Below are 21,564 nucleotides of genomic sequence, written 5' to 3' on the forward strand. Positions count from 1 at the left end.
AAATTGAAACTACAATACCTACATTTGCAAATAATGTATTAACATTGGAAGAAAAGCTGCATCTCCAAGTTGAAAATAATATGAAAACATTATCTCCAGCAGATGCTGTCGTCCTGCCGATGTTGATGCGTGGCTGGGTGGTGTCTGAGGGCGACAACTAACCTTTAATGGTGGTGGCTACTGTGGGCTAGTTCACAGCACGAGACTCCTTTCTTTCGGTGGTCGTGACGTTGCCACGTGGCAGGCAGGAGTGGTTGGACCACACACACGACTAACTTGAAACGTCGGTACGCACACTACTGTCCGGTCTGCACACGAACGCCGATCGCCGAACTCCGCGAGTCGCACACGACTGCTCGCGCCGAGGGGTGAAGGCCAACTGGCGCGTCCTGGCAGGTCCCGTTAGGGCTCGAGTCGATCTCCGCTCTCCATGACAATCGACCTACACCCGTTCGAGACACTACCACCGACCACGAATGCCGACCAGTGAGGCACCAAGGTGGCATGACGACCTGTGCGTGCCACGGGAGGAGCACCTGGGACGACGTCAATGCATTCAAAGAAACTGATTTTAATGAAATTATTGAATAAATTAATCTCGTTGAGCCAAGTTCCATGCGAGGGCATAATTTGGAACAAATTTATAAATATTTACTTATGATTCCTCCAACTTCCATTAAGCCTAAACGGTCTTTTTCAACCTCTGCATGTATGTGCAACAAACTGAATGCGTTATTATTTCTTAGATTTTATTTTCGCAATACAAATAATATGTAAAAGTATCTGGTCATTTAAATTTAATAAGGTGAACATTGATTTCTGTAGAATAACATGTTTGTAACGTGAACTCTTACTTAAGTCTAATTAAGTTAAATTTTTAATATTAATTTTATCTCTGTAGTAGAATAATATTTGATTCGGAAATTTAATTGTTATTAAGTTGGATTTTGTTTTGTTAGTTAAAAGTGTTCTGTTATAGATAGAAGTTGTTTGTTTATTTTAATCAAATTAAGTTGAATTTTTTTAGGTTACTTTACAAGAAATTTGAAGTGGAATTTTGTTTGACGTACTTTTTCTTACAAGACATATATTATCTGGTTGTTTTAGTTAAATTTTTAATATTAATTTTATCTCTGTAGTAGAATAATGTTTGATTCGGAAATTTAATTGTTATTAAGTTGGTTTTTGTTTTGTAAGTTTAAAGTGTTCTGTTATAGTGTAATACCCCAAGTGTCTTAAAGAATAATTAAATAAGTAGGTTAAAAGATTTGGAAACTCTGAATACTGGGGCCCTCAATTAATAGCTATAAAAGTCAACATCAGAGGCAACACTAGGAGTAAACAAAGAAAATTTAGAGACTCCCTACGAACACTTGGGAGAAAAAGGATCGTTATTATATATTAAATAAATAAAAACAACTGTTACGTCTATAGACTTCCTTATTTTATTAAACCTTGTTCTTTCTTTTTTTTTTAGATTAAATCTTCCTTAGTAACATCTGTTTTTCATTGATAAGTGATCTTACTTAAATTCCTCACAATTACTCTTATTATATTATATTCTTTGAACTTATTTACTATCGGGCCGGCCCTGAATGCTTAACAAAAATTACAATATTTAAAAACAGGAATGAAATCAACATTGGTAACTTTAAGGGTTGTACATATAGTCCTTGCAAAACATAATATAAATTTCTTCTCCTCGACTTGCTTTTACTGTCCGCTGTCTTAACTGGGTTACACTATTTTTTTTTTTTGAGTTCGTGAATAGAATAATAGAATTATGCGGGTATCACCCGGGGCTGTAGGTAGACGGTGATTGAGGTAGTTGGCCGAAAGGTGGTGGGTTCTGCTCAGGAACCGACTCCAGAGGTTCTGGCAGAGGATTTTGGCTGCCCCAAACTTGGAACCCTGTCAAAACAGGGTGTTGGTCCTGGCGCTCAGGAGAGGGCGTCTCGTCTCCGAAAACCCAAACCACAAGTGGCGTTAGTGAACTCAGCCGTCGCTAGATGTCGTTAAAGTCCAAAATCATAACTGCGGCTGTCAAGCCTGAGATGGCCTTGACTTCGGTTAACGTACCCGTGCGGTCGTCGCTCCTGGCTTCTCTTCTGAGAAGAAAGGGTGGGTGAGCAGGAGGGGGATGGCTTCAAAAAACGCATGGTCTGTGGGACGCAAGGCCCACGGGATCCTCCTGTCGTGTCTTGCTGCTAGTGAACCTTATACCGATTCGTGACAGAGTTAGCAGGGCTCAGCACTGCTTCACAAGCTGCTCTAGGCAAAAGTGGTCACGCGAAGAAATAAAGTTACCGGCCCTCGACGTGCCTGGAGGCAGGAGAAATATTAGCCAGAATGCTAGCCTAGCATGAGGCTGGGAAAGAAAATCAGCTCGCCTCTGGGAACAGAGGCTGAGGGCCTGGACGTAAAGAAAATGAGATGAGAGAAAAAAAAATATTTCCAAAAATATTTAAGCTTACAAAATTTTAAATAACGTGCCTAAATCCCTAATACACGGCACATACTCCCCCGCGTTAAAGCGGAGCTTAGGGGAAAGCAAAAACAAAAACCAAAAACTTCAGTAGGACGAGTTACCAGGTTCGCCTGTATCCTACTACTTACATGCTAACACTTAAAAAAAAGATTAAACACTCTTATGAACTAATGTGCACATTCTTAATGACTAACATGATTAAATTCATTATCTTAAATAAAATTATTAACTTAAGTGGCCACTTAAACTAACACCTTATATTAAGTTTTCTTACAAACTAGTACCATGGATTTTTATTGTTACTTAATATTACTACCTAGGTTTTGTATTCTTCAGTTAAACTCCTTAGTGAGTCTTAAATATATATATTTATATTTGGCATGCCAAGGCTTAGAGAAAGTAATCGCTCCTATTTTAAATTCGGATGCGCTTTCTTAAGGTGGGAGATGTGCGCTCGTGTCACATACTCTCCGGAACTGGGGTCGGCTAGACTCACAGTCACTGGGGTTAGAAATCGTTGGATCTGTAATGGTCCAGTCCAGCGATACGATAACTTGGCCGATCGCTTATCGATGGCCTTACTCTGCGGGTGTGCTTTGCACATTACCGTGTCACCTACCCTGTAGGGGTTAGGGGAGCGGTACTTATTGTACCTTCTCTGACTTGTTTGGTGAGCCAAATTTAAATTCCTACGTGCCTTTCTCCAAATCTCCGTGATGTCCTTGGGATCATCCGGCAGTAGGTCTTCGAGAGACCAAAGATTGGAAAGGGGTGTGTTGGGTTTATAAGTAAACATAATCTCAAATGGGGTGGATTTGTGTCCTTCATGTCGGGCATAATTAAATGCCATCTGTAACCACACCAAATTACTGTCCCATTTTTCCTGCGCATTCGCGTGGAACGCTATAAGCGCCGAACGAAGATTTCTATTAAATCTCTCCGCGTGCGAGGGTTTAGGGTAGTATGGCGATGTCGTCACTTGCTGTATACCATGCGAGAAACACATGTTCTTGAAAGTTCTTGATGTAAACTGTGTTCCGTTGTCGGATACAATTATGTTCGGTAATCCTGAAGTTTTAAAAATGTGATTTTGTAATGCACGCACAGTGGTGTCAGCTGTAGCCTTACGGAGTGGAATAAGCCAAACAAATTTCGAAAAAGCATCTATGCCCACAAGAAGCATAGAGTGTCCGGATTTGGATCGAGGAAATGGCCCTACAAAATCAATAAAAAGTTTTTGCATAGGTCTTTCAGCTACTTCTGAGGCAAGAAAACCGTACTGTGTATTTTGTGCAGGTTTACTTAGTGCACATAGCTTACATAACTTAACTCGCTGTGTAATGTCCCGGTGCATTCCTTCCCAAATAAAATGGCGTCGGATACCTTGAATGGTTTTATAAATACCTAAATGGGCACCGAGAGGTGAACTATGGTAATATGTGAAAATCATATCACGCAGATTTTGTGGAAGAACAATTTTAAGGTGCCTTGACTGTTGTGTACGTTTTTGTAGGAGACCTTTAGCTAACTTATAAAATTTCGGAGCTGTACCGTTTTTTAACTTGTTCAATTATTTTTGCCAAATATGGGTCGGCTTTTTGATGTGTTTGTATGTCCTGAAAAGCTAAGGGAAAATCGGTTAGGAGTGCCTGACACAAAATCTTAGGTTCCTCCTGAGATATTGTTTCGGAGGGGTTCTCGAACATTCGAGAAAGTGTGTCAGCCACAATGTTTTGAGTACCGCGAATATGTTGAATATTAAATTTGAGAGAAGAAATTTTGGTGATCCACCTTCCAAGTTTTCCTAATTGTTTAGGGTGAGCTAACAGCCAAGCGAGTGCCTGATTATCAGTTTCCAATAGAAATTCCCTATGTTCCAGAAACTGTCGGAATTTATCAATACCAAAAACTACTGCTAAACATTCCAATTCATACACTGAAGATGCTTTCCTTTCCTGAAACGTTAATGTACGTGAGGCAAAGGCAATGGGTTGCCTGGCACCATCTATTTCCTGAGACAAGACTGCCCCTATAGCAACACTTGAGGCGTCTGTTTGTAAAATAAAGGGTTTACTAAAATCTGCCATGCGCAGAACAGGTGGATTCGCTATGGCTTCTTTCAAGAAATTAAATGCCTTGTCTTGTTCAGGACCCCAAATATATTGTGTATTTTTCTTACGTAATGCATTCAAAGGTGCCGCATGCTCGGCGAAATTTGGTATGTATTTGGCATAAAAATTAGCCATGCCAATAAAACGAGCTATGCCCTTTGTGTCTTTAGGTGGTTTGAATTCCCTGATCGCCTGTGTTCGTTCTGGATCAATTGTAACACCTTTGTGTGATACCAAATGTCCAAGAAAAGATATTTCGGAAGCAGCAAATTTTACCTTTTTTGTATTTACAGTGAGGCCTGCCTTGCGCAGTCTTTCAAGGACAAGAGTCAGATGCTGGATGTGTTCCTCAAAACTTTCTGAATAAATTACAAGATCATCTAAATAATTGTAAACAAATTTAAATTTAAAATCTCCTACTACTTGTTCAAGAAGTCGTACTTGAGCACCTGTGGCCAAGCCAAAAGGTACCACATTATACTGGTAAAGATTCCAAGGTACGCAAAATGCGGTAATAGGTTTTGAGTCTTGCGTGAGTGGGATCTGATGGTACGCCGAATTGAGATCGAACACACTGAAATACCTGGCCTTACTAAACCAATGAAAGGCCGAGTTCAAATCTGGGAGGGGTGTTTGCGGTATTTTAATCTGTTTGTTCAGTTTTCGATAATCAGTGACGAAACGTTGTTCCGTGCGCTTGGGCACTAGAAATGCAGGTGAACTGAAAGGAGAATTAGAAGGTTCTATTACCTTATTATCTAACATTTTCTGTACGTGTTTTCTCATAATTTCCATTTTAGGACCTAAAAGTTGATAAGGGTGACTTTTGACTGGCGTGGTATCAGTCAATTCAATTTGATATTCAGTTAGGTTAGTTCGACCTAATTTCTTAGTTAGCACATCTGAAAATTCATTACACAAATCTCGAATAGCAACTTGTTTACTGGGCTCGAGATGATCCAGGGACAAAGAATTTCTCTCGTCAGTGTTGGTAGAAACATTAGTAACTTGTCCTGACCTTTTATTTTCAGGTTCCACGAATGATATGACAAGATTTTTATTAAATTTAAATACAAAACTTCCTGCTTGTAGATCAATCAAAATACCTGTTTTAGCGATGAAGTCGGAGCCTAGAATAAGCTGCGTGGCTAAGTTTTCTGCCACAAGAAAAGGGAAATTCCAAGTGAATAATTCTATCTTGATTTTCACTATAGCCACTTTGGATATACTAATTGGTTCGTCCGCTGCAGTAAAACAGCGCACATCCGTGACTTCTGTTTTCAGAACCTGCTTGTTCTTCTGTAATTCCCTAAACACATCGCCTGAAATAAAACTACGAGTAGCTCCTGTATCTATCAGACCAATAATTTGATTTTTGCCAAACATTGCTTTAGTGTATGGTAATACAGTTCGGACATGACTGAAAATGTTGACACACTTACGTTTTCCCTTGTTAGTCAGGCTAACACATGTTTTGCAAATTCTTGTGAATTTCTCAGAATTTTCTTTATGATGAATTTGCTGTGTTATAATCTTCTGTTTGTGTTTTCTGTCTTTTTCTGTGTATTTCTTTCGTTTATTTTTCTTGTGTTTTTGTTTTCCTGTGTTATGCCTTTTTTTATTTTTGTTTTGTTTTTGTGATTCTTTAGTATGCACATTATGCACTGAAAAATTCCTCTCGGATGAAGTTTTAGGTGGACCAGGTATAAATTTGCCTGGCCACCGACTTACGCGTTTTTTGCCTTGTTGAAATTTGGTTTGAAATTTTTGTGTTTACATTGCTCAATGTAATGTCCTGTTTGCTTGCAATAATTACAGAAAGGTGTTTGTTGTTGTATGTTCTTGTTTGAACCGTACCTATTATTTCTGTAGTAGTTTGTTTTCTGTTGTGGGTGGCTATTCTGTTGTTTCGTGTATGGAAAACTATTTGCAGTTTCTGCCTGAGGATCATGCTTATCTACGGACTTTGCTGACCTGTTTCTCTGAGTGTCTGCATATTCGTAACTCATGGCCTGTATACAGAGTTGATCTAGTTCTACAAAACTCCGTGGCCTAGCCTGGAAAACAGCGTGTGAGCGCTCTGCCTGATTTAGTCAGTCTACTTTGCAACTAACTACAGACCTGCCAACTCTCACGATTTTGGTGTGAGGCTCACGATTTTAAGGTCCATCTCACGCCCTCACGCCAAAATAGTGTTTCCTCACGATTTTTCGGGGCCCCAAGATTTTGTTTGTAAAAGTTACAAAACAAGTTTTACGAAAGCTTACAGTAACGAGTTTCCATCAATACTCGAGTCATGTAAAGGAAGCAATTTTGCGTTTTGTAGTGTGCCGTGCTGATTTTTCTATCTCGCATAGTGGAAGAGGAGACATTGTGAAACATGTCGCTACAAAAAAAACACAACAAACACGTGAAGTGTATTGCTACCAATAAAAAAAATAATTTTGCTGTGAACAGTGATAATAGTGTTACACGAGCAGAATGTTATTTTACATCTTTTTTAGTTGCAGCCCTGCATGATCACTACACGACAGCGCTAAATTATGTTCAACTAAATTAAATCTGCAACCTATAATTTGTTGAAATAAATTTTGAAGCAGAGACCATGTAACATATGTACAGGTATGTCACTTAAATTTAAAGATTCTCATTTGTTGTTTTTTATATCTAACCTGTATTTATGGGCCTGAAAATTTTTATCGAGGACCTCATGATTTTTTAAATTTGAATGTTGGCAGGTCTGTAACTATATCGCTCTCTGGTACGCCCAATCTGAGAACCGCCGCGGCTTCTCTGATTGATGCTACATAGTGCGGCAATGCTTCATTACTTCGCTGTAGCCTGTTGTACCATTCCAAACGGTAATTTGTCAAAAGTCTGGCAGGTATAAAAAAGTTCAAAATTTCTTCGTGGTATTTGTCGAAAGAGTAACTATTTTCTATTGCTTGACTCGTTCTTTCACTCAGTGGTGGTTGGGTGTAAGGAAAAACTATCTCCAACAACTGTTTGTCAGGAATGCCCCCTTTCTGTCTGATTTTAAGTAAGTGCCTTATGAATTCGATTAATTTATCTGGGTCAAGACCACTTGTTTCTGGAAAACCAACAAGTAATCTCTCGACTGGATGGGCAATTTTCCCATAACAGCTATACTCAGCCGCCCTTGGCGTAACTGGTAATGTTGTTTCTGGTTGATTCTGCATTGATGGCGGAGGTGGGGGTGAAGGATGTGCAATTTGCGCGGTGGGGATGGTAGGGATCGGAGTTCCTTGCCCGGATGTCAATAAAGAATGAAACTGGGAATATGGATTAAAATATGACTGGTTTGTGGCGAATGGGAAACACAAATTTTGTTGTGTTAAAGGATGAGGATTTGCAGGCAAGTTACTGGAAAATGTGATACTGGTGATGGGAGCTGTAGAAACATGCATGCCTGAGGGAATTTGAGTGGTGGCTGCTGGGATGGGAGGGATTGAAACTGCGAAGAATGATTGAGATGTTGATGAAATGGGCGGAACCTGCCTTGTTTGGCACAAAGATACTTGTGTGTCGGGTTGCCTTATTTCCTGAGGAAATTCCGGATTTTCACTCTCTACATTTCCTAGTGTTTCCATTCCTAGGTTTTCTGCCTGGGCAATGTTGGCCCGGAGGTCCTGTTGAGTTTCTAATTGGGCTGCCCTAGCTTTCAATTTAATTTGGAAGGCGTTTGTCTGTTGCAGACAACGATTTAGCTCTGTTCGATAAACACCATTGAGCACATCTGCGGAAAGTACCACAAGATTTTCCAGTCGTCTGGTGACATGCTCTAATCGCATAATGTGTCGCTTTACATTGGGCAAATTCTCTTCCACATCTGAATAACTTACGAAAGCAGCTATGTCGTAAAATTTGGAGCAAGCTATGTTGAATTCCTCGAGTATTTCTAAATTTAGATTATGTACTGAGGTAGGTAACTTATCACGTACTGCGGCTCGAAGCCTCTTTCGCAGCTCTTGCGCATTTCCAGTAGTTGGTAAATTACGCAACTGCAACTCGTAACTTAATTCATCTACTAGTAATAGCTCCGGAGTAATCATCCTTTCCGGATTCATAGTATTACACAAAACAAAACACTACCCTCTTAAAATTATCTCTTAAACTTTAAAATTAGGTATACACTTAAATATAGCTTATGATTAAAACAACTGCTTTATTGCGTGGGAAGTATGTGCCTTCATAATTTATTATTATTATTACTACGCGCGTCGGGAAACGAACAGTGTACTTGGGTGTAACAAGCTGTCAGGTTAGCTTGCACAACACGGTACCGACAATGAACGTCACGTCAGCCGGCAGGACTGACCTTGGCGTGCAGCGCCTTTAACTAGGGGTGTTGGGGGAAGGGAGTATCTTGTCCAGCGGACACGTCTCTGTTGATAAGCCACGCGCGCGGGCTGAGTTGCGTGGGCGGGCAGCAAGCTGCCTCTCGGCGCGCGCTCAAATGTAAACACAGAGACCGACGTACAACAAAATTTATGATAATTTTAAAATTCAAGGGTCAATTTAGCTACTACATGTATCAGAGGACAGTTCACAAATTACTTACTACAAAAGATTCTAAGTGACCAAGAAAAACATTAAAAAAATTTTTTTTTTAATTCAATTTTTTTATTTTTTTATTTTAGGTATGACCTTTCAACTTAGGTATGCCTATAGACGTAACCATGCTCTGCTACCATTTTGTAATATCCCAAGTGTCTTAAAGAATAATTAAATAAGTAGGTTAAAAGATTTGGAAACTCTGAATACTGGGGCCCTCAATTAATAGCTATGAAAGTCAACATCAGAGGCGACACTAGGAGTAAACAAAGAAAATTTAGAAACTCCCTACGAACACTTGGGAGAAAAAGGATCGCTATTATATATTAAACTAGCTGCCCGACCCGGCTTCGCACGGCTATACTACAGGGAAAAGAAGACCAAATCTCCCATTTACAGTAATAATAAATGAAATTCCATGGCAATTAATTTATTACAATGTTTTTTTAATGTATCGGAGAGAAAACGAATAGCACCGATGGTTTCCCGACTCTCGTGCACGCAACGTACAACTGATGTACCCGTACTTCGCTTCGGCAGTCTGCAGGCAGTACACTCTTACGCCGCTCATTTTACATGCCCCTCCTTGTGGGTACGCCACTGCAGCGCCTCGAATGGAAAAAGAAAACAAAGCGATGCCCGTTGCCATGGAGACGAAGTAACCACTGTTGCACGGGCTTAACCACCCTTGGGAGCTGATCTACAGGCAGATCACTCTTGCGCCGCTCATTATACATGCCCCTCCTTGTGGGTACGCCACTGCCGCGCGATGCCCGTTGCCATGGAGACGCAGAAGGCATGAACAATTGAAAATCCTGTTCTCATGCAGATAAAGTACCCACTTTTGCCTGGTTTTAACCACCCATGGGATCTAATTTTCGGAAAATGTCATCCTGCATAACATAAGGAACATTACTGTGAAATTTCAAGACTGTAAAATATATATACTTGAAAAAAAGGGCAAATTTTGATATTTAAAGTACCCGCAAAATTTCAACGGTGATGAGGACTGCACTAACAATGAAATAGTCGTTGCCATAGAGACGAATGAAGCATCAACAAAGCAACAGCCGTTGCCATGGTGATTTCCTACCAAAAACTGGAAATAAAAAAAAAATTTAGGGGTGGACTACCCCTAACATTTAGGGGGATGAAAAATAGATGTTGGCCGATTCTCATAGATACCGGATAAGCACAAAAAATTTCATCAAAATCGGTCAAGCCGTTTCGGAGGAGTATGGCAACGAAAACTGTGACACGAGAATTTTATATATAAGATAAATAAAAACAACTGTTACGTCTATAGACTTCCTTATTTTATTAAACCTTGTTCTTTCTTTTTTTTTTTTAGATTAAATTTTCCTTAGTAACATCTGTTTTTCATTGATAAGTGATCTTACTTAAATTCCTCACAATTACTCTTATTATATTATATTCTTTGAACTTATTTACTATCGGGCCGGCCCTGAATGCTTAACAAAAATTACAATATTTAAAAACAGGAATGAAATCAACATTGGTAACTTTAAGGGTTGTACATATAGTCCTTGCAAAACATAATATAAATTTCTTCTCCTCGACTTGCTTTTACTGTCCGCTGTCTTAACTGGGTTACACTATTTTTTTTTTTTGAGTTCGTGAATAGAATAATAGAATTATGCGGGTATCACCCGGGGCTGTAGGTAGACGGTGATTGAGGTAGTTGGCCTAAAGGTGGTGGGTTCTGCTCAGGAACCGACTCCATTAACGTAATTCCCGACTCCATTGTTTAATAAATGCATATCTGCCATGATTTTCCACTAGCGCATCGTATAACGCGTGAGTTAAACCAGCCCTGAAAGCATTTGGCTTTTCTCTCCAAAGCTGCTGCTGACGTACAAGATGGCAGAATATAAACGTTGGCTGAACACTGGGGAGTCATCGGAATTAAAATGCAATTAAGGAAGCGAATAGCTATTAAAGAAAGAGCAAAATACTTATTGTTGATTCCTCACATTATTAGTTTGTTGCATTACTAATCCATTTCATTGTAGTTAATGCTACACAAGTGCCTATGCCATTGGGTGTGCATGGAAATAAAAAGTAAAAAAAAATAGTTTTGTTTGTATGGTTTATGGAAGTGAAACATGGCATGGTTAACTCACAAACCGGTTAACCCACACCTGGATAATCAGGAGTCTACTGTTGTAGTTGTATTCAAGAATATTTTTCTATTGGTATGATTCTTATTCAATTTAAACTAACAAACTGATATTCGCACAGTTGTTCATAATCATGTGAATCATGCTCAAAATGCATTGCTGCGCGCTGGAAGTTGTTTGCGGTAAAATAAAATAAAATTTCAGTTTCTGAGGATATCTGAGGATATCTTTATTTGCTCTTAGGTGATGTGATTTTATTACTATAATTTTTTTAATAACAATTAAAAATTAAAAAGTCACACTCAAAGTTTATTTTTAGTTGTTCTTACAATAAAGTAGAAGAATATTTAAGGAAAATGTAAAAATTTGTTTTGGTAAATGGACATCTAAGAAATAAAAATATATACTATAATATATGCTATATATGTACGATAAAAAACATGTGTGCTGCCATATGTAATTCTAAATTTCATACATATGTTGAACATTAAACATATAACATTTTGTTACCACTCATTTACATTTTCCATCCATATAACATATCTAATATTTTTGTATTTTTGATGTGTCTTTTTTAGAGCCCAGATGGGAAATACATTGCAAGTGGAGCTATTGATGGTATCATCAATATTTTTGATGTAGCATCTGGCAAACTTGTCCATACGTTAGAAGGTAAGATTTTTTAATATAATAGAAGAAAAAAATGATTTGTATAGTACATTCATACATATTTAAAATTCCATTACCATTTTTGAATTTATGAAATTTGTGTGTGTTTTTTTTAGGCAGAATTAGTTTTTTAGAATTGTGAGTCTGTAGTTTTAAATATTTGTTTGTTTTATGTTAAGGTGTCTTCTTAAGGCACACAGTAATCCTTTTAATAGTTAATACATTTGTGGCCAGGATGACTCCATTTGAATTTTTTAAATATGATAGTTATGGGAATCCACCCATTTTAGGGAGGATTATGTCTTTGGGCACTTGTCACGTGGGTAAAACCAAAAATGTTTCTGGGGAGCTATGCAGTATCGCCGATAGACTATCCAATGCGATGGGGTATGTTTATGTTTCCACAGGCCACGCCATGCCCATTCGTTCGCTGTGTTTCTCTCCCGATTCGCAGTTGCTGCTGACTGCGTCAGACGACGGCCATATGAAACTCTATGATGTGTAAGTACAAACAGAATTGTGAAATACACAGTATATATTAAATACTGTCATATTGCCAATTACTTAAAAAAAAATTTCGGGAGAGACTTTGTCCATTTTACTATTGTGTATGATTTTATATTAGGTACTTGGTCTCATGCATTTTCATTATAATCTGTACTTTTTAGTTTATCTAGGTGGCCACTGTTTATATTCGTCATTAAAAAATTTATTGACAAAAAACATGAGAAGTAATATTTTGAACTAAAACAAAATGGCACATGTAGCATACTAATTATTTTTTTCTGGTTTAAATTAAACAGTTGATTGTGGTCAGCTTTGAAATAGAAGTGTTTTGGTGTACGTATTAATAATTGATGTCTTTATTAATGGGGAAAAAACCCAAAGAAATAAGGCTTCTGTTAAAATTGTTAGTTGATGCGCTATACATACTTACAAGGCACGTGTGTCCACGAGACACGTGGCATGCCGTGTCTGTGATGGTTGTCGAGATGGTACGCTGTGCAGGCAGCACGCGAACGTCGCGGGCACGCTCTCGGGCCACGCGTCCTGGGTCCTGAGCGTGGCGTTCTCGCCCGACGGCAAGCACTTCGTGTCCAGCAGCTCGGACCACACGGTGCGGGTCTGGGAGCTGGCCAAGCGCCAGTGCATCCACACGTTCGGCGAGCACGTGGATCAGGTGCGTCGCGCGTTGTGCGTGGGCTATGCTCGTACCAATCCCTACTTCGAAATCTACCTGATTCTAAAGGAAGTTTTATGGTTAAAATAATTTAAAATGAGAAAAACATTGTGTAAGTGTTATCAATGTGTTCTCATATTTAGTCCACTAAACCACACAATTTTCCTTGACTTCAAAGGCCGTCACATCTACTGAGTTTCCCAGAATCCAGTTAAAATAAAATACTCATTGATAATTCACTTGACACAAATGACTCACGAGTTGACAGCATACATGAACTTCAGTATAATGCTACTGGTAAATTAACATCAACATCAGGAACATAAAATTATTCTTTAAAATCGTTGCCATCACACTAACTCGGCTCAAATGTATTATTAATTATTACTGAACTTGAAAGGGATTTATTTTAAATGTCCGTACCTACAGTAGTGTACTGCACATCTGTAATAATACAAATGCCAAACCAATAGCAACGTTTTTAAAAAAAAAGATTCAACAACAAGCACGTTCATATTTTCTGGCCCTCTAGCAATTAATAAATGGCATTGTGGTATCCAGATATTTTTTCATGCCAGGATCGGCCGGTCGCCTTACTAGTCCTGTTATGACAGGTTTTACTGTATTTTTGTCAAAAACAAAAGTATTTCATATTTTACGTGTAGTTTAAGGCCATTTTGAAAAGAAATTTATGACATGACGTTTGAAAATTTACAATGTTTTGACGTTTTTGAAGCAGGGACATTTGTTTCCAACCAGAAAAAAGGCAGAATAAAAGGAAAATTATATCAAGTTAATGTTTTCTTTCTTTAAAATTTTTTATTTTCGTATGCGCGTTATTTTTTCACATCCATTTAATGACATTAATAAAAAATACTTCAAAAGGTGTGTGTGTGTGGTTTTTTTTTTTTAGAAAAATATAAGAATTTTCAAAAAAATTTATTTGAGTAAAACTGTTGCTAGATTACCTATGCTGAAAATGATTTTTTTTTTTAATTGGCTGGTTTCTTTAAAAAAAAACTTTATAGCTAGAAGGGATATAAAGTTTTGGGAGATAATTCTAAGGAAAAGCCATTATAAATTTAAAATTAAAAATTTTTTTAACTTCATAACATCTTTTCAAGTCCTTCTCTAAGAAGATGCTTTAGCTACTTTATTTATTTTATCAGTAGTTCACAGTTTTAATTAGTGGTTAGTTTAGGTGCATGGAAAAAAAGTGTGAAATTGTGAGAACAATCAGGTTGAAATAGCTACATTAATTTATTTATGAATTATACATGAATTTATAAGGAAAATATTTTAACCTCACATATTACTATTTTATGTAATTTTAAGATAACTAACCATTCAAACGATTTTAAAGTATTTTGAATATAACTAACCCAGCCAACCATTCTCAACATTTGTAATGTAGCTAACTAACTTAACCACTCTTTAAGTGGGTGAACTAATGGTAAACTACTGCATTTATCACAACACTCTTAAAAACATGTAGTTTAAAAATAGTATTTTGGATAATTTTCTAGAAAAGATGCTCCCCTTCAGAATTCTAAAGGAAGTTTTATGGTTAAAATCATTTAAAATGAGAAAAACATTGTGTAAGTGTTATCAATGTGTTCTCATATTTAATCCACTAAACCACACAATTTTCCTTGACTTCAAAGACCGTCACATCTACTGAGTTTACCAGAATCCAGTTAAAATAAAATACTCATTGATTATTCACTTGACACAAATGACTCACGTGTTGACAGCATACATGAACTTCAGTATAATGTTACTGGTATATTAACATCAACATCAGGAACATAAAATTATTCTTTAAAATCTCTGCCATCTCTCTAACTTAGCTCTATTTTTAAGAACTCAACTTGACTGAACCAAAAAATTTTGGAGTGTGGCCTTGACTTGTCTCGAATGTATTATTACTGAACTTGACTCAGCTCGACCCAACCCAGACTCTCACAGCTCTAATAATAATAATAATAATAATATTGATATGGTTATGATTTTAATTTCTGATATCCCAAGATTTCAGTTACCAGTTATCATTTTTAAAGTTGTGAAATAATAAATTAAACCCACTTTATTATGTTGTCATGGCCACTTTGCAACTATATAAGCTGAATAAAGTTTTACATTTTTGATTCAGTCTTATGTACTAACATGTGTAGTTATCATACTTTAAAGTTTAAAGCATGCCGTGGCTATTAGTGAAAGTTTAACATGTATTTCAATTGGTGTTGTGAATAATTTTTAATAATTTTGTATTGCATTTCTAGGAGCAATATCTGTGTGATGTTTCAGGTGTGGGGTGTGAAGTACAATCCTGACAGCAACAAGATTTTATCAGTGAGTGAAGATAGATCAATTAATATATATGACTGCCCTGTTGACTGAAACTGTTGTGTTTATGTATTCTTTGCTTGTTTTGTATGAAATTAAATCCTCTTTTTTATTGTACTAACAGATTGTGTAATGCTATATTTTAAATTATAAAGCTGTGTCTGAAATATATGACTGAATATTGATTGAAATTTAAACATTATAGTTTTGTGATTTTACTATTTAATGTGTGTTGTCTAACTAAAGGAAGATGTAGGAAGAGATAAAGTTATATTTAAAATCCATAAATAAAATACAATTTTTTTCACAAATATTTGTTTGTGTGCTTTTTTTTCTAATAAGTACAAAATAATTTGTAAGTCTCTGAAAAGATATCTTTATATGTGTATGTGACTGAACTCCTAAACGGCTGGACCGATTGTGATGAAATTTTGTTTGTGTGATTAAGTTGGTTCGAGAATTGTAGATTCACAATTTGATAAAATAGATAATTTTTTTAGTTAATTTATTTATTTATGTTTTGTTGTTTATCTTTGGGTGGTTTAGGTTCACAATTGGATCCGGTAGGCAGCGCTGCGATCGCGTTTTAGATATATTTTATTTAATTTTTGGCATATCAGTCAGACGTGACAGTTGGTGCTGCAATCAGATTCTAGGAATTCTTTTTTAATTTGTTGCATTTTCGCATATTAGTTACTTGTGTCGTAGCTTAGTGTTGTTATTACATTAAAATTAAAATAGAATTGTGCGCTTATTGAGAATATAATATAATTATTTATTGAAATAACATTTTAAAGTGTAATTAAAAATATGCATTTGGCAAATTTGTGAGGTACAGTATTGAAGTGAGTATTTTACATGATTTTTCGTGAATTTTAATGATATATACACGTGTATTCAATACCAATCAACTTAACCTACAAAATTAAATTGTCAGTTCTCATTTTATTCTATGTTTTAAAGTGTAATTAAAATATTTTTTTTGCAAAATTTGTAAGGTGCAGTTTTGAAGTGAGTGAGTGTTTTTTTTTAGACATCTGCGAATTGTGAATTTTCAGTTCGATTCGAATCGAATTTCAAAAAAATTCACGAGTTTCGAATTTTTTTTCGAATCGAATTTGAGAATATTTATTAAAATAACATTGATCATTAAAAATTTTTAACATACCACCTTTGGAAAACTTGTCACATAAATCACAGTTTAAATCAAGTAACTAAAATTAAAGTGAGACTATATTAAAGAAGCACAACCAGATTCTCAAAAATTTAAAAAAATATATATATATTAATTATATGTCTGTAACACTAACATAAAATCATACTAATTACTGTATTTTGTAAATTTCCAGACTGGCAATTATTAGTGTGTTTGAACGTTTGACAGTTTTAGTTGGTTATTTTATAAAGTGGAACATGGCTACGCACATTTTTTACAGTAAAACTTATTTCCACTTTTCATGGGGTCAAAGTAAAAAAGTTTAAAAAGCGGGAAAGTGTGTAAATAAAGGAAAGACCATAAAAAGTATCACAGCTTACCTTATTTAGCATGTTTGACTTTTCAAGGATAAAAATATCATAGCATTAGGAAGTTGTACAAAGGCAAAATAACAAATTAAAAAAAAAAGGAAAGTAATCCATAAAAAGAAAACCTATTTATGGAAAGTATGTTTATTTAAAAAGTAGACTTTGCGAAAGCACCCCAAATAATTTAAACTAATGAGTGATGCCATAAAACCATTTTATTCAACGTAAAAAAAAAAAAGAAACCCTTAGCAAGAACAAGATTTGTAAATATATGCATAACGATCGTGCGGGTTAACTCGGTTCCTGAGAGAGAGCGCGCGTGCATGCAGTCTGCGAGCTATCGATATAAATCTTCGACTACGTGCACGCGCTCTATACAGAAATACAGGAATCAACACAACCAAACTGGCGCTGCTTACGTTTTTATGAGCTGTATAAAGCTACTCCCGAGACGTTAAAGATGAAGTTTATATAACTTTTAAAAACGTCTTTAAAACACGATTTACACATCAGATTACTTTGTAATAGGATTAATTAAGTTAGTAAGCAGTTTTATCAGAACAAACGGCGTAAACTACGTAAAGCAATAGGCGCGTTGTAAACAACGGGAATTTATTGCATTACATCAAATGAGGTTAAAACGGGACAGAAATAAAATGATTCAAATAACGGGAAAAATTAAATAACGGTAACGTAAATAAGGGGCTTCACTGTATAATTTTTGTAAGTGGAAGATGTAATCGTCCATTTACATTTCTTTTAAGCATGCCGGGGGGGAAGTCATAAATTAGTGTATCCGGGCCAGATTTTGCAAGTCAAATTATTGTAAAATGAATTCGATTTGAATTGACGAATCGAATATCAAAAAATTCGAACTCAAATTCGGAGATTTCAAATATTCGCAGAACCCTAGTATTTTACACGATTTTTCCTGACTTTAAATTATGTATACACGTGCATTCAATAACATTCAACTTAACCTACAATTTTAAATTGTCAGTTTTCATTTTATTCTATGCAACTTATGATGTTTTAAACGCCTCTTTGAAAATAAAAATATAAATTACTACTTTTTAACAACTATAGTTTAAAATGTATATAAAAAAAGAATTTATATATTTTTAATTTATAGTTTATTTTAAAAAAATTATAGATATTGATTTACAATATTTGAACAGGACAACGTCTGTCAGGTCCGCTTTAAAGTGTGTGTTCAGGTGGATTCAAGAATGGTTCAGATTCACAATTTGCTCTGATAAATATGTTTTTTTATATTAATTGATTTAATTAATGTTGTTGTTGATCTTTGGATGTTTTACATTGGATCCGGTAGAAAGCGCTGTTTTCACATTATGAAATATTAAAAAATATTTAATTTTTATTTTAGTTTATTTTTTAATTTTCGAATAGCCTGTGCGAATAGTGTTTTTTTGGATGCGAAGCGAATATTGAATCAAATACTAAAAATATTCGCGAAGCCGAATCGAATTGCGAATATATTTCTTGAATAGGCAATATTACACTTAAATTATTAAATACTGGATTAATAGGTAATAGTAAGGCTTTGATTCAAAGTTTTATCTGTATTATATTTTTAATAGTAACAAAGCAAAGTAATAAACAAAAAATTGACTTCTAAAAATTACAATGAATAAAATGTTTGAGACATATCTGAATTTTTGCATTCCTGTAACTTCGCATACAGCATCTTGTGTTTGTTTTGCAAATGGTTTTGCAGTGTTGTAGTAGTACCTAAAAAGAATATTAAATAACGATTTTCAGAAGTTTTGAACAAAGCTATTTAGTACAACAATTTTAAGGTAATTTCTTAGAGTAGGTGCTTTCTGGAATAATTATAATTCTGCAAATATTTTTGAGTTCTACTAGTCCCAAAAAATTATATTAAGTTTTTTTAAATGTTGCTTACCTAATCTAACCAACTGTTCACAATCCACACCAATTCACAGTATGTTTGATGTAGCTCACTTAACCTAGGCAATTATTTATGGGAGGGGTGAAAACAGAAAATTAAAAAAAAAAAAAATAATAAAATATTTAAAAAAAAAATAATTTTTGCTAGTGTTCCTTCATTGTCCCACAAAGCATCTTAAATGCTACAAACCAAACTCAACCATTCATATGACCTCACCTAACAAACAATTCAAACAAATTTACAGAGTTTTAAATGTAGCTAAGTAACCTAGCCATCCCTAAAATTTTACATTATTTTTACCTTAGCCACACTAACCTAACCAACCAACCATTCACATGATGTTACAATGGTATTTTAGATATAGTTAACCTAACCAACCATTAAAATGATAAATTACCATGAAACTTCTTAAACTATTGCAATTCCATTTTACAGAATTAGAAAAAATGTAAGTAAGAAACAAATGCATTTGAAATTTTTGATTACTTTTGTTTTGATGTGTCCCTCTCATCAGTAACTATCCTAACATAATCTAATCATTCCAATAATTGTAACCATTTTATCGTATTATAAATAAAGCTGACCTAACTGTTCAAATGGTTAACTAAGTATTGCATTGTTGTTTCACAGAATCATCAAATATGTTGAGAGGTATTTAACAATACATTTTTTTTATTTATATTTAAGTGTTTTCAGAAGAACATAGAAAGCACCAGTACAACGAACTTCAGTTAAACGAACACTTCACTTAACCGAACTCATTGTTTGGTCCCGCCAAAAACGTATATAATAACCTTGACCCATGCGTGCCCGCCCTTCCTATATTAAATATCACGTTACTTTACGTGATAATTAAACCCAAAACGAGTTTTAAGAAGTTCAGAAGCAATTCAGGGAAAAATGTTTCGGCAATAGGCCTACTCACGTAATATGCGGCGACTAATCTGTGCGACGTCGTAGGTTATAAACAAAGCAACGAACAATAGAATAATTCATTAAAGCAACCAACCATCTTTGTCCTTTATTTTTTACGTCGCTATAACCACACATATTAATGTACTGCAGAATATAATTGTAAATATGGACGAGTTATGTACACAAATGTATATTTATCTCCTGCCACAGCTAAACATGTACATTGTGACGCCATCTTGTGAACGGCGATCTACCAACTGTATTTATATTTTATAATAGTATAAATTTAACTAATTAAGTTGTGAAAGAAAGTTTAAATACTTTTTAATACATAGGATTGAATATTAATGTAGGAACATATAATTATTTATGCCACGTTTATCTTTTCTTTTTAATTATTAATATCTAGTTTATACTTCCACCACCAGGGCAGGGAAATTTCGGCGAGAGTTATGCGCGCGCATCTCATCCCTTCCAAAGAGGAGTCAGTTCGCCCCTCCCTTCTTTTTCTTCGTTCCCGCGCATTTCTCCCTATATAAAGGCGAGGTCATCCACCTGAGAGTCAGTTGATCGGCCCGACGGCCAGTGTGGCTGGATTCCGCCCACTGACCATAGGACGATCATAGGGGGAGCAGCAGAACTACTGGCTATCCGTTTTCTGCTGCTCGCACCCCTCCTTCGCGGTTAGGCCAGCCGAGGACCTATCTCGGCCTAGGGAATTTGTCTCCCTTCCCCCTCCCCTTTCTGGACGATAGGGTGTACCGTGTGTTTCAATTCAGTGTATGTTGTAAAAGCCGATGCAGGCAACAAATTGAACTGTTTCTACAATTCAGGTCAATAAAAGTTCCGTGAAAATACCGACAGTATTCTTCAATGTATAGCCTAGCTCCATCCCTCACCCCACTAGCTATTCGCCTGCATACCAGCCGAGTGTGAATCCTGCCGCCAGACCAGCAGCTTGGACCTTCTCCACCCGATACCTGGCTCTCACCCAAGAGAGACATCGGTGCGAGAGGAGAGCCACTACAATTTCATCTTAACGAATTTTACGACGGTCCGTTTCTTCGTGAAACAAAAATATTCACTTGAACGAACAACCTTGAGGCACATTATGAAAAAAATTACCATCCAAAAACTTGTTCTTTATTTTTAATTTTCTTATTCAAACGTAACAGCGTGTACGTAAACAAAAACAATAACGGAACTAGTATGTGTGCGCACGTACTATCGAAATTAGTAGATTAATTCTCGTGTTTTGAAATAATATTGGAATGGTATTACGTCCGTTGTACGATACAACTAGTACATATTCTCGGATTTTTCGTTTTTTGGCTACTTACATTACGATAATTTTTGTACGGTACTTTGGCTAACCTGTGTTTTAATTTATTTTTTGAAAGTCATTTTTTTCATCACAGTCCATAGTGTTTTTGTCGTGTCTACAGGCGTGAAATTTTTTACGTTTTTCAATAGCGTTGTGTTCTTCAGTGCCGGTTGTAGAAATGAAGCGTGTGACAGAACAAAAGTGTATATGGGGGAGAAAAAAAAATAACGCAATTCATCAAAACTTTCGACCTAAGACCTAACTATTCAAAAGAATGACGATGCTTGTCGTCTTCAAATGTTTTGGAACACCATGCGTTTTGTAATGTATGCACGTGTGACTTTTCGATTGCACACGT

The 21,564-nt window shown here is 36.0% G+C and overlaps 1 protein-coding gene across 2 annotated transcripts in view; it reads left to right on the plus strand.

Moving 5' to 3' along the window:
• LOC134535533 (superkiller complex protein 8) overlaps positions 1 to 15,821 on the plus strand; it is a 43,460-nt gene extending 27,639 nt beyond the window's left edge. For both annotated transcript variants that reach the window (XM_063374679.1, XM_063374678.1), the window contains 4 exons: positions 11,894 to 11,987; positions 12,392 to 12,485; positions 12,993 to 13,164; positions 15,472 to 15,821. In XM_063374679.1, coding sequence (XP_063230749.1) covers positions 11,894 to 11,987; positions 12,392 to 12,485; positions 12,993 to 13,164; positions 15,472 to 15,564 — 453 coding nt within the window. In that variant the 3' untranslated portion in view covers positions 15,565 to 15,821. The remainder of the gene's footprint in view (positions 1 to 11,893; positions 11,988 to 12,391; positions 12,486 to 12,992; positions 13,165 to 15,471) is intronic.
• The last annotated feature ends 5,743 nt before the right edge of the window (positions 15,822 to 21,564 follow it).

Source organism: Bacillus rossius, chromosome 8 (genome assembly GCF_032445375.1).
Source record: "Bacillus rossius redtenbacheri isolate Brsri chromosome 8, Brsri_v3, whole genome shotgun sequence".
Classification (NCBI taxonomy): Eukaryota; Metazoa; Arthropoda; class Insecta; order Phasmatodea; family Bacillidae; genus Bacillus; species Bacillus rossius.